This window comes from Sorex araneus, chromosome 3 (genome assembly GCF_027595985.1).
Source record: "Sorex araneus isolate mSorAra2 chromosome 3, mSorAra2.pri, whole genome shotgun sequence".
In the NCBI taxonomy this organism is placed as follows: domain Eukaryota; kingdom Metazoa; phylum Chordata; class Mammalia; order Eulipotyphla; family Soricidae; genus Sorex; species Sorex araneus.
In genome coordinates this window covers 190696430-190709559 of record NC_073304.1, presented here as the reverse complement: position 1 = coordinate 190709559, position 13130 = coordinate 190696430, and the positions used below count along the sequence as shown (strand labels likewise).

The 13130-nt window shown below is 52.3% G+C and overlaps 1 protein-coding gene across 6 annotated transcripts in view; it reads left to right on the top strand.

Annotated features, from left to right (window-relative positions):
* RAP1GAP2 (RAP1 GTPase activating protein 2) overlaps positions 1–13130 on the top strand; it is a 255839-nt gene that overhangs the window by 221636 nt on the left and 21073 nt on the right. For all 6 annotated transcript variants that reach the window (XR_008629101.1, XM_055129987.1, XM_055129991.1 and 3 more), the window contains 3 exons: positions 3113–3184; positions 3506–3592; positions 5325–5459. Coding sequence is in view for 5 of the 6 variants with exons in the window: in XM_055129987.1 (XP_054985962.1) it covers positions 3113–3184; positions 3506–3592; positions 5325–5459 (294 nt within the window). In the remaining variant the exon portion in view is untranslated. The remainder of the gene's footprint in view (positions 1–3112; positions 3185–3505; positions 3593–5324; positions 5460–13130) is intronic.

Genomic DNA, 13130 nt, shown 5'->3' with positions numbered 1-13130 from the left:
GGATCTGGCTAGATCCCTCAGTGTGTCCATGCTGAACAGGACCTAAGACTTCGGAGTGGTGGCAGAGGATAATGAGATTTCGGGGGGGCTGGGCAGTGTTCCAGGAGGACTCAACTGGGGAGGACGGACAGTAGGAAAGAAGAGTCAAAGTGGGGGGAAGAAAGCGCCACATACCCAGAGGCTCAGGAGCTGGGGTTCTGCTGCTGTGTCACCTTGGGCCAGTTCCTTCCCTCTCTGTTTCCACTTGAGTGAAATAAGGAAGTTGCACTAGGCAACCTTTAAGTTCCCTTTGCCTCTGACCTGCGGTGGGAGGTGAGGGAGAGGGCGTGTGCGGCAGAATAGGAAGTGACTCGGGCGGCTCATCAATATCCAGGGCTCTGCGTTTTCGTGCAGGGGCAAGGAACATGCAAACACCCCCGTTGACAGTGATTCCTTGGAGAGGCTGCTTGCTCCGTGGGAGAGGCTCGGAGCAGCCGGGCCCTTAAAGGCACAGGGCCCCTGGGCAGGCAAGCCCCTCTGGCCCTGGGTCCCAGGGGGGAAAATCAAGGTGGGGGTGGGGGGGCTGGAATCTGGTCCAGGCTGGCTTGTACTGTCCATCCTTGAGCCGTCACTGCTGGCAGGAACCAGACTGTACAAATGAAGGTGTGCAGCCCCAATGCAGCGGGCTCTGGCCCCACTGTGTATTCAGTCCTCCTCCCCCCAGGAGGACGGACATCCCAGCAGAGCCACCCCCAGAATATCTTCCTATCTGAGAGATTTTGGCCATGCCTGCCGATGCCCAGGGTGTTTCTCCTGGCTCTGCACTAGGAACTCACTCCTGGCGGTGCTCGGGGAACCATATGGGACGCCAGGGATTGAACCCAGGTCGCGGCTTGCAAAGCAAGTACCTGACCTGTTGTACTATCACTCCAGCCCCTGCAGGCCCCGCTCTAAAGTCTTAGAGAGGTCTCAGGAATCTCAGGCAGAGCAGAGGGGAGATCTCACAGACAGACCCTAAAAGAGAGAAAAGGAGACCCCCTTTCCCGTTACTACTGAACAGGAAGGACCCTGCCGCGCTGAGGCTTCCAGACCTCTTGTCAAGCTTGGAGCCTCAGAGGCTCACCTCTCTCGGCACATCCTGTTACCCCCCACCCGCCAAGTCTCCTTCCATTTTCTGGTCTCGAAGATGTTCTTCCTGGAGCCACCTGCTTGTGCTTGGTCCCGCGCCCTACCGGGAGGTTGTGGCTGAATTTAGAAAACAGGAAGGTGAGGTCGCCTTTAGGCAGCTCTTCCTTTCAGCCACAGCCCAGCCACCCCAAGAGGAGGCGACAACAAAGGCCCGATGCTTTTGAAAGGGATCCAGGGAGGAGGGGAGATGAATGGCTGTCACCGGAAGGGTCTCGCTCCCTGCTTTTCTGATGCTTCTGCTGTAGTGGGTTTGTCTGACTGGAAGACTGTGGATTATAGAGCGAGTCTAAAGCCACTTAACCAGGCAGTATGTCAGTGCAAGCCCCAGAAGGAGGGAGAGCCGGCCTGGGCAGAGGGCGAGCTCGGCCAGCATTGGCCTGCACCCAGAGGTGTCTGCAGTGGGCAGCCACTCAGCATCTCTCCCCAATCCCCGTCCCAGCCTCTGGCTCTGAGGGGGGAATTCCTGACTTGCGCCTCTATCCACTCCCTGCCATGCCTTGTGGGTGGTACTGGGCCGTGCTCAGCAGCTAGCACCCTCCAGAAATCATGTCAGCCAAATGGACACGTTTCTCTGCCTCTGGGCTGTGCTTGGAGGCCACAAGGACGGCCTTGAGCTGGGGGAGGGGAAGCTGTACTGACCGGCTCTCTCCGACTCCTTTTCCCCTGCAGACCCTGGCAGGGCCTTGCCTTGGCTTGGCTCCCAGCTGCCTCCTCACCCGGTCTGGCAGACTCTCTGCATCTGCCCTACTTCACAGGCCAGGGAGCCTGGCGAGGCGCCAGGGCCCGGCTCCCAGCTCACGTCAGTGGCCGCCTGGGAAGGGAGAGGACAGTCTCCAGGGAGGCTGGTGGCCTCGGGTGCTGCAAGCAGGTGAAAGCAGGGCGCTGCCCTGCAGAGAGAAGGTGTAGGTGTAGGTGTGAGGTTCCCTGGAGCCCCCTGGAGCTTTACTCCATCGTTGTGCTCCCTCCAGCTGGGCAGAGATGCACCCAGAGCTGGAGACACCCCAACACAAAGCCCTGATGTGCCCCTGGCCTTGGTTCCCAGCCTGAGCCTTGGCACTGTTTGCTCTTGTCACACTCAGATGGATGCACCCTGAATTGGGGTCCCGGGCTATCTCCCCACTGATGCATAGGAGCACAGGGGCGCCCAGAGGCCTCAAGTTCCTGGTTCCAACCTGGTTCAGAGGCATTGGGGTTGGGGTGATGCCCCTGTAATCTGTCTTTATTCTTGTTCTTTGTTTGTTTGGGGATCCACACCTGGCAGTGCTCAATGCTTATTCCTGGCTCTGGACTCAGGAATTACTCCTGGCGGTGCTGGGGGGACCATATGGGATGCTGGGAATTGAACCCTGGTTGTCCGCATGCAAGGCAAATGCCCTACCCGCTGTACTGTTGCTCCAGCTCCAGTGTTTATTCTTTCACACTTGAAATGATTCAGATGTATGGCCAGACTTGGGAGCAGTATGGGAGTAGGACCCCAGCAACAGGTCTGTGTTCATCTCTGATGGACTGAGAGTGTGTGTCTTTGGGGCATCTGTCTCCCCATCAGTGTACAGGCAGACCCTCCCCCTCCCCTCACCCCCCAGCTTCTTTATGGGATTAGCATCCTTGTCGGATGAGGCAGTGAGGTAATGTCTCCCAGGCACTCGGGCTGCATGAGAATCAGGGGTCCAGACTGCTCTTCAGCCCCATCCGTCATCTTGCCAGACTTATTCATGGCTCTGAGCATGCGGGTTAGACATGTGGGGAGTGGGCGTTGTGCCTCCTGCCCCATTTCTAGGAATACTGACTTATACCCTTCTGGCTCTGGCCCTAGGAGTCTTCTCGGGAGGGGAGTAGGGCACGGGACGTTTGCCATGGGAAGTGGGGCTCCCTAGGGCCTGGACCTGGAATATGTTCTTCTCAGTTGGAATGCCATCCCTCTGGGCTCACGTCAGGACTGTTTCAGGTCTCGGTCACGGCAAGGGAAGATGTACCTGCCTTCGGCCCCCCACTGCCCAGCCCACCTGTTTTCCAGAAGGTAAGAACCTCTCCTGTCTCCCCTCTCACAGCCAAGGCCCCACGTTCGGTACCTGGGAGATGGGTTGGAGGGTGCTGAGCCTCGAACCCTTATCTGGGATCTCTCCCACTTGACATGGCCCTGCCAGCCAGGCACAGGGCAGTGTGTTGGCCTTCGCTGGAAATGTTCTAATGTCCCAAAAGGGTCCTTTCAGTGCTCTCCCCAGGGCCCGGACTTGCCCACCTGTCTCTGAGGGCCCATTGGCAGACCTGGGTTTGTCCTCCTGTTCCTGATTACCCCTGGGCAGCGGCCGAGTGTCCTGGACCTTCTTGTGTGTTCCAGGGCCCCGAGTTCAGGGAGTTCCTGCTCACCAAGCTCACCAATGCCGAGAACGCCTGCTGCAAGTCAGACAAGTTCGCAAAGCTGGAGGTGAGTGAGGTTTCTGCAGGGTGTCCTGGCAGCTTCTCCAGGGTATCTGTTCCTGGCGGCTGTTGAAAGTGGAGAACCCCAACTGGGCCCCTCTGCACCTTCCAGCCTGTGTTGATATGGGATCTCTACCTTCTTATGGAAATGCCATTTCAATTTAGTCTGGCAAACTAGCCCCCCATTTATTAAGCACCTGCTATGTGCCAGCTTCATTTGGTTCCCTGCAGACAGAGGTGAGACACAGTTTCTAGCCTTCAAGAGCTCATAGACTAATGGGAATGGCTGTCACTAGAGAATCAGACAGAGACTCTGTGGCAGCATAGGGCTGTGTGGTAGCTGACTCTGGACTTGACCTCCTGAGGGCATGTTCAGGGGAGGCTTCTGGGAGGCGGTGGCCCTAGATAGAAGTGCTTCCAAGCCTAGGAAACAGGCAGACTATGAGCATGACTTCAGAAAGGTTCTTGGGAGTGTTTGTTGGGGTCTGAAAGAATTCCTGTGGGGTAGGGGTGTGTGTGTGTGAAGTGGTAGGAGACCCAGTGGCAATGTCAGAGCAGGAAGGGCACTGGGCTAGGAGCCAGGAGGTGCCAACAAAGTCTTGAGGCAGGGAAGTGATGTGCTTGATTCGCATTGGCCAAGTGGTGAGGGGTAGGCGGAAAGGGAGGAAGGCGAAAGGACAGTCACTTGGGTGCCTGTTACAGGCATCCCAGTGAGACCAGGGCCTGGAGGAAGTGATTCCGGGTAAGGGTCGGAAAGAATCAATGGACTCCTGAATGTAGACTGGGGGACCTCGGTGACCAGGGAGGAAGTAGGTTGCTGCGGGGCCTGCCGCATCAGTGTTAATGGGGTCCCCAGAGGCTGTGTGCATGGTCCCACTAACATCTGGAGGAAGAAAACTGGAGGTGGCACTTGGGTCTGGGTTGGGAGTCCAGTGAGGCAGGAAAGTCATGGGGAGGGTAGTGAGAGGGACTGGGGGACAGGAACAGAGGGTGGGCCTCAAACTATGGGACTTCCTAACCACAGCTTCTATGAGCATGAAGCCCATCCTGATCAGAGATCTTACACTAGTGGATTTCAACTGTTTCATACCTGCAGGCTTGTGGTGAATGGGCCTTCAACATATAGCTTGCGGTCAAACACTCGCATAAACAGGTTGAAAAAGCCATTTTACAAGAACCGGAGGACTGGGACATTTTTACAAGAGCAGGATGGTTAGCCAACAGGAACAGATAGATCAGCCTTCTGGATATCTATTGTTATCTGCCCTAGCTGCCCCAGGTGCCATTAGTTACTTCTAGTTTTACCTTAAGGCCATGACGCAAGTCGATTGAAGCCTAAGCATACATAAGCGCTGTGGAGTTACAATAAAGTAGCTTTTGCTTTTGCTTACCTCTGTGTGTGTGTGTGTGTGTGTGTGTGTGTGTGTGTGTGTGTGTGTGTGTTTCCCCTCTCCCTATCACTCTCGCACCCTTTCCTCATGAACCCTGTTATCCGGTTCCTCGGGACGGGACACAGGCTCACCCATGAACCAGCAGTCACAGACATTGTCAGTTAAGTGGCAAATGCTTTTTTAAAATGACTGGCAGGAAAGTTCTATGGCTCAGCACTGGTCTCTGGGCCAGCGGTTGAAAACCATCACCAGATGCCAGAGTAGCAGCCTTCAGGCCCAGACCCATACGGAGGAGGCACATTCCTGTCCTCAGCACAAGCTCAGCAGCCCTTATCCTTTCCCCTCTAGGACCGGACGAGGGCCGCCCTCCTGGACAACCTTCACGATGAGCTCCATGCCCACACGCAGGCCATGCTGGGACTGGGTCCCGAGGAAGACAAGTTTGAGAATGGAGGCCACGGGGGCTTCCTGGAATCCTTTAAGGTATGGGCCCACGGGCCATGGGGGATTCTATGGTAGGGAGGATGGGAGCAAGCAGGAAAGAGGCCGAAGGTCCATGTGAGGGGGACCTCAGAGGCAAGTGGTGCTTGCGGAGAGCAGGACATCCAGAAGCCTGAGTGATGGGAACAGCCAGCAGCAGCAGCGTCGCCAGCATCCTTCCACCTCTGGATCATCCACCCCAGCCCAGGAATTCGATAAATAGGAATGGGAAAGTGGTGCCAGCAGGAGAGGAGGCAGAGCAAACAAGGACATTCCTGCCTCCATCTGCTTCCTTCTGTGCCAGGGAGCCCAAGGCTGACTGGCAGGATGGAGGACGGAGTCATGGAGTCTTCAGCACTTAGTGTACGCCGATGCCACGAGGCTTCTTCCCCTCTGGTCAGGCTGGGAAGACTTGGAGATGCAGGCACATCTGTCTGATGGTCTTTGCAAGGGTTTGAACTATCTCACCAGGATAAGCTGCATAAAGAAGCAAATAGCCTGTCCCTGGAAGTGGTCAGGCAGGGCTAGGGCAGCCACTTAGCAGGGGATAGAGCAGATTCACCATCCCTTGCTTGTGGGCTCAAACAGCCCTGATGTCTTATTTGAGCTTGGCTGAAGTCCTGTGTCACTGGCAGCATGGGGGCTTGTTGTTTTCATCGATGTGGGAGGAATAAGCTGCGTGACACCGCAGGGCTGCTCCCAGCCTTACACCCGCTCAGGGACAGAGAGTTGCTGCAGATGCATGTTGTCTGATTCTTAGGTCCACGTTCTGCTAGTTGCTTCTTGCAAGAGGATACATCAAGTTCCAATGTGAGGGTCTCTGTTGGTGGGGCTGGGTGTGAGCCTTGCCCGTATTCATGTCATAGCTTGGTGTGATCCTAGGAACTATCTTTGAAGTCTCCAAACTATGTTTTTTTCATAAGCAACACAGGGATTGTTTTGTTAGGGGAATTTGTTGTAAGAATGCCTGAGACAGTTCATGTGGTCTGGGATATAGTAGGTGTTCAGTAAAAAATTGGCTGCTTAATTGTTGTAGGAAGGAAAAAACGAATTCATGGAGCCTACTTTTCAGACATACATGTGTGTTTATTTTTGGTTTTGTTTTAATTATATTTTATTAAAGCACTGTAATTTCCAAAGTCATTTATAGTTGGATTTTAGACATACAGTGTTCCAGCACTGATCCCGCTACCAGTGCCAACTTCCTTCATCAGTGTTCCCAGGTTCCCTCTCCTACACTCCCACCCCCAGCCTGCCATCTTGACAGGCAACTTTATAAGTTTGGTTGTTAAAGTCTGGGTCTCATGATTTCAGTGTTGTTGACTCTGTGGTTTGGATGTTTAGCTCTGTCATTCCTTTACACCACCAGTGCACCTGAATCCTCTGACCCTCCTCCCCCATAGCTTCTCATCTGTCTCTTCTGCTCCCACCCCACCCCTTGATTTCTTTCCTTTTCCTCCCTGTACTATGCAGCCAAGAATGATCTAGGCATCCCCCCTTAAAAACATTGTACATTCTCATCCAGTTATTCTAAATACGTACACATGTAAGTGATATCATCCTCTGTTTATTCTTCTCTGGCTTACTTCATTTAACATGATGTCTTCCGGTTCCATCCAGGTCACAGTGAATTGCAAGATTGCATCATTACTTATAGCTGCGTAGTATTCCATTGTGTATATAAACTGCATCTTCATGATCCACTGGTCTGTTGTTGGACATGTAGGTTGATTTCAAATCTTAGCTATTGTATTGAGTGCCGCAATGAATAATGGTATGTGTATGTCCTTTTGAATGAATCTTTTTCTGTCCTGGGTTACAAGCGTAATTTTATGATGAGGAAGTGAAGATGCATAAAAACACAGTAAGGTGATCTATCCTGAGGCACTGTACAAATGTGGGAGTCGGCTCCAGGCTTGCCAGATTCCAGGTCCGGAGTGTGACACAGTCTCTTGCTTTCTGCCCCTCTTTAGATTCCATCCAGGCTGGTCTGGCCTGGGCAAGCCTGGGGTTGGGCCCTCACTGCCCAACTGGACTGCAGAGAACAGGGCTGGGCTTTACTGCATTGTGGGACAGCTGCAGATTCCTTCCAAGGGTGGGATTAGAGCCGGCCTACTTGTCGGCCTACTTGTCTGGGCTGGTGGGAGATGCATGCAGTTTCTGTTTTGGTTTCAGTGGATAACAGTGGTCAGGGTGAACTTAGAGAATGGCGAAGATGCAGGGGAAGAGGAAAAAAGGGGGGAAAGAGGGAGACAGGTCAGCCACCCCTGAAGAGACAGGGGTGAATGTGAGACCTGTAGCTAGCAAAAGAGGGCTTGGGTCGGGGTAAAACATGCGGGGAGCTGGGCCACTGAGAGCCTTTGGAAGCTTCTCCCCACACACTGAAGTGTTCCCGTATCCCACAGTGAGTGTTTTCATGAGCTGCAGTGAGTTGGTTAATATAACGTATTCTGCAGACGGTTGGTGGAACAGTTGCTGCTTTCAGTTGGGCAATTTTCTTCCTGGATCTTGGAGTTAATTGTTTTTGCAGGTTTCAAATAGTTTTGCACTTGGAATAGCTCGTTGGCTGTGGCTATTCAGCCAGTGGTGCCCCGGGGAGTAAATAACCTCAAAGCTGCATTCTGGTTGCTGATCCTAAGGCCATTTGTCCCTGTCCTTGGGCATAGTAGCAGCTGATCAGAGTCTAGACACATCCTTAGGTGAGAAAGCACCTGTAGACATGTTAAAAATCATTGTCTCTGAGCTAATAATCTAGCAAATTCTTCCTAAAGCTCTTTTAGCTGTAGATGAAAGAGGGATTCTTCATTCGGGCTCTGTGCCTGAGTCCGAGGTCATACTATGGTGGAGAGGGGAATGGCATGGTCAGAGTGCCTGTAAGGATGCTCACACCTTTGTCCGCCTGGTTGGGACCCAGGCTGTTTGGTACGTCTCTTCCATCGTGGGTCTCCCATGTCCCGAGTCCTGGAGGGAACTGTGGTGCCACACCAGCTCTGCAACAAGGGGTTCAATGACTCTGGGATTCTGGTGTTTTTTGGGTCTGACCCAGCTCAGGGAACCTTCTCAAGTTTTGGTCTTTTTTATTTTTATCTTTTAGTTTTAGTCATTCCTGACTCTGCACTCAGGAATTTCTCCTTGCAGTGCTCAGGGGATTATATGGGAATGCTGGGGATCGAACCTGGGTTGTCCACATGCAAGGCAAGTAAATGCATTACCTGCTGTGCTATCTCTCCAGAACCATTTTGGTCTTTCTTTAGGGGCTCCTTGGGCTTTTTGCTTTGGTGTTAGAATTATTGCCACTCCTGGGGTCAGGATAGTAAGATATGGTGCTTGCTTTGCATGCAGCTGACCTGGATTTGATCCTAGTATCCCATATAGTCCCCTAAGCCTGTCCGGAGTGATTTCTGAGCTCAGAGCCAGGAATAAGCCCTGAGCAACACTGGGCGTGGCCCCACAATAAAACAGAAGAAGAATTATTGCTGTTCCTTATGGAGCTTCTCACCTAGATCCCCATGGGGCAACAAAGGTCCATGGAATGATTCCAGGAAGAAAAGCTGCAGGCTTCATTCCTCCCCGTCAGCACCCTCATCTCAGGGCATAGGCGAACTGAAGTGAGAAGTCCCAGGGCTAGAAGTGGTCTCTCTCTCTCTCTCTCTCTCTCTCTCTCTCTTTTTTTTTTTTGCTTTTTGGGTCACACCTGGTAATGCACAGGGGTTACTCCTGGTTTTTGCACTCAGGAATTACTCCTGGCGGTGCTCAGGGCACCATATAGGATGCTGAGAATCGAATCTGGGTTGGCTGCATACAAGGCAAACGCCCTACCCGTTGTGCTATCGCTCCAGCCCCTAGAAGCGGTCTCTTCCACCATGCCTGTGGGTGACCTCGGGTCCCCTCCAAAGGGGCAGGCTCTTTGCTGCCCTGTGTGCTGCCGGAGCCTCGTACCTCTCACAGCCTTTCCTTCACATCTTGCTGTAAGTTAAGCTTTTCTTTCATAGAAAAACAGAACAGTTGAGTTATGTACATCTAGATACTGTTTCTCAGACTTAGGTACTTGGAGATACTCTCAGGTTTTTCCAGTTCTACAAACACCTTAATGTTTCACATAGATGGTAATCTAAAAAAATTAACACTCGAACCCTGCCGAGAGGAAATCCTTAATACAGAGCCAAAAGTAACCTCTGAGCATCACTGTATGTGACTCAAACTTTTTTTTTTTTAAAAAAGGCTGAACTAACCCAACCCTTTCTTGAGCTCATATGCAGAAGGGACAGTGGAGGCCCAGGGAAGTGAAAGCCACCAGTGGCGGCAGAACTGGGACCACAGGAGGCAGGTGATTGTCAGGTCACTTTTCCTGGGCCTTCAGGGCCCTGCTAGTTAATGTGTGGTCAGATCTGACCCCTAGTGGCAGGACAGGAGCACCAGGCTGCAGTATCCCTAGTGATCGTGCTCACCAGCAGGGAGCTGAGCGAGCCACTTTGTCAGAGTGAAGATATGGAGGGACGTTTCCCTGTTCATTCGCTTCCATCTTTGATTTGTGCTGCCAGAGGGACAGAAGAACCCCTTTCAGGACCCGCATCAAGGGTGCTTCCTGGTCAGGTCATCTCAGCAGGCAAGTCTTCCTCTCCAGAGCCCCTGCCTCAGTTGCTTGCTCAGTGCAATGAGGCTTGTCTCCCTTGGAGCTCATCTCTGTTCTCTGTGCCCCTTTCAGTGAGTGTGTGAAGTCAGAACGACTCCCATGTGGAAGGAAGTGAGGCTTCCTCATTCCCTCGCAGGGTGCTGCTAGCTCAGTTGAAATGAAGTGACAGGGCAGAGAAAGAGAAAGTGAGCGACATCACCCTTCTCTTCCCTCACTCCCCCAAAGGAGAACTTACTTGTTCCATCAAAGGCATGCCGTGAGGGGGCTGGGGAACCATGCTGCCAGAGGAGGTGAGGGACCAGAGATGACTTGCAGGGATGAGAGTGGACCAGGAGGACAAAAAGGAACAGCTGTGTGAGATGTGGGGAGACTGGTCGCAGACCCTGAGGTCTGGACATGGCTTTCTGAAGGCCTTCCCAGAGGGTGAGCCACCACATCAGGAACAGGAAGCCTCGGGGCAGCGAAGGGCTTCTCTGTGAGGAGGTGCCAGAGAAGGGAGGAGAGGTGCAGCCCAGGATGTGCCAGGGGCTGAGTGGGAGAGAGCCCCGAGGCCCCCTCTGCTGCCGTGAAGGGCCTTTGCCTCCTCTGTCTGGCCTCTGCCCCCCGCCCCTTTTTCTCACGGCCTCCTTTCTCTTCTTCATCATTGCTCGTCTCTCTCGCTTCCTATGAGATGGCTGGTGCTTCTAGCTCTGCTCAGTGGAAAATGTAATTACATAAATGTGAATATAAACCCACATCACTGGGGGCTTTCCTGTAAGTGGGGAGTGACTCTTGGGTGTCCAGGCAGCTGTCCTCAATCCCTTCTTTTCTCCTCGTGAGCCAGCCCTGAGCAAGAGCGTACCATGGTTCTGGCTACCACACAGTCAGCCTTACACCTTGGTAATCCTTACCAAAGTGGACCGTCACCACTTTGTAGAAGAAGAAACTACACACAGAGAGTCCAGCTGTGGGGAGAACTAGGACTTAAATCCCCTTTCTTTCTAAAATTTTTTTAAAATTTATTTATTTTTCCACTTTATTTAAATACCATGCTTTACAAAGTGATTCATGATGATTTGTTATAGACATTCAGTGCTCCAACACCAATCCTCTCGCCATCTATATTCCAAGACATACCCCACACCACTGTCCCCTTCCTCCACCATTGCCTCCACTTCTCCAACTACCTCTAAAACCTTTCCCTATAATAGGCCCACAGTAATTCATCTTATATCGCTTACCACAAAGTGGCTAATGGAATAATTAAAAAAAATATTTCCATAGAATAAAACTTGTGAAACTTGTTGTATCTCACAATGGGGACATTAAGTCCTTGTCTGAGGGTTCACTAAGCTGTTGCTGCAGGTTAAACCTTCTGTGTTAATGTTTTTGTTAGTCAAGATTGGTTGGCTTCTATGTTACATCCCGTCCAGTCTGGGGTGCTACTACTGGATTTCCATTTGTGGCCAAGTGCTCAAGAAAATAAAAATCTAGAATATTTAACTGGGCAGCTGAGATTTATTTGTAAGTCTCTGAAAGAAGGCTGCTAAATGGGCTGTGAGATGTGGGTGTGGCTTCCGGGCCCCCAGAAGTGCAGGGAGGTGGGGGGAGCCACCCATCTCGAACCCAAGAAGGTCTGGAGTTTTCAGCCAAAAAGCTCCGTGTACCTGAAATTTGGGGCAGATTAGGTTCTGTCTTCAGACCTCCTTTCTGATGGCCTTAAACAGCAAGATGCCTTCCTCCTTCTGTGCCCTGGACATCTGGGAGCCCCCTTGCTCCTCAGGTTTGTTTTGCTGACCGAGAGCAGCTCTGGAGTATCTGAGACCATCTCCCTGACGGTCACTTTGGAGGTTCTTTTCGAGCTGGGGCCACAGCCCTTTGGTTTTCAATCACTTCTATCAATTAAAATGTAGGCTCGGGGCTGGAGTGATAGCACAGCGGGTAGGGCGTTTGCCTTGCACGCGGCCGACCCAGGTTCGAATCCCAGCATCCCATATGGTCCCCTGAGCACCGCCAGGGGTGATTCCTGAGTGCATGAGCCAGGAGTGACCCCTGTGCATCGCCGGGTGTGACCCAAAAAGCAAAAAAAAAAAAAAATGTAGGCTCATCCTGTTTCTAGCAACTTGGCAGTCATGCCCATAAGCCACCCCTCAATGGCACCAGATAATTTCATCATCAGCCACGATCCAGAGACTCATTGTCCTTCTGTCCCAGAAGGGAGCGTAAAATGACACATGCCATAGCCATGCTGCCGGACCCCACACCAGGACGTTTCATTTGGAGCGCCTAGAGGGGGTTGGGTGAGGCTCCTCCCTGTCCCAAGGGACCCAGCCCTGGCAGCTGAAAACCTCCAGAACTCACCCGCTGTCATGCTCATGGCTGCTTTCAATGTGCTCGGGCCGAGCCTCACTCACAAGTGAACGTATTCCTGGACCGCACAGCCAACATCTCATACCTCATACCACTCATACTCCCAAGAATACCGCATCACATTTGATGGGGTTTAAAGTAGGAGACAACCAATCTTAGAGGGAAATAATTTGTACATACATATACATATATATACATACATACATACATACACACACACACACACACACACCATTTTCCAGTAGCTTGGCAGCCACACCCACAAACTGCCCCGAGCACCGTGTAATTCCACCAAAGGCCAACATCCAGAGACTATAAGACCAAGCTCCTGGAAGAGAGCGACAGTCTCTTGCCCCCCACGCCTGGCTTTCTTCACTGGGGCCCCTCGGAGGGGATGAGTTGCCTTTCCCTCCCAGTCCCGAGCAGAGCCTTGACAGTTGAAGACCTCCAGGACCCAGCCACAGCCATGCTCAAGGTCTTATTAGATATCTAATAAGCCTAGTTCTCCCTTTTGGAGAACCTGACAAGCTACCAAGAGTTTAGTGCCCGCACGGCAGAGCCTTGCAAGCTCCCCATGGCATATTCATATCCTAAATACAGTAAAAGATATATACATACCTCTCGGAGAGCCCAGCAAGCTACCAAGAGAGTATCCCGTCCGCATGGCAGAGCCTGGCAAGCTACCCATGGCA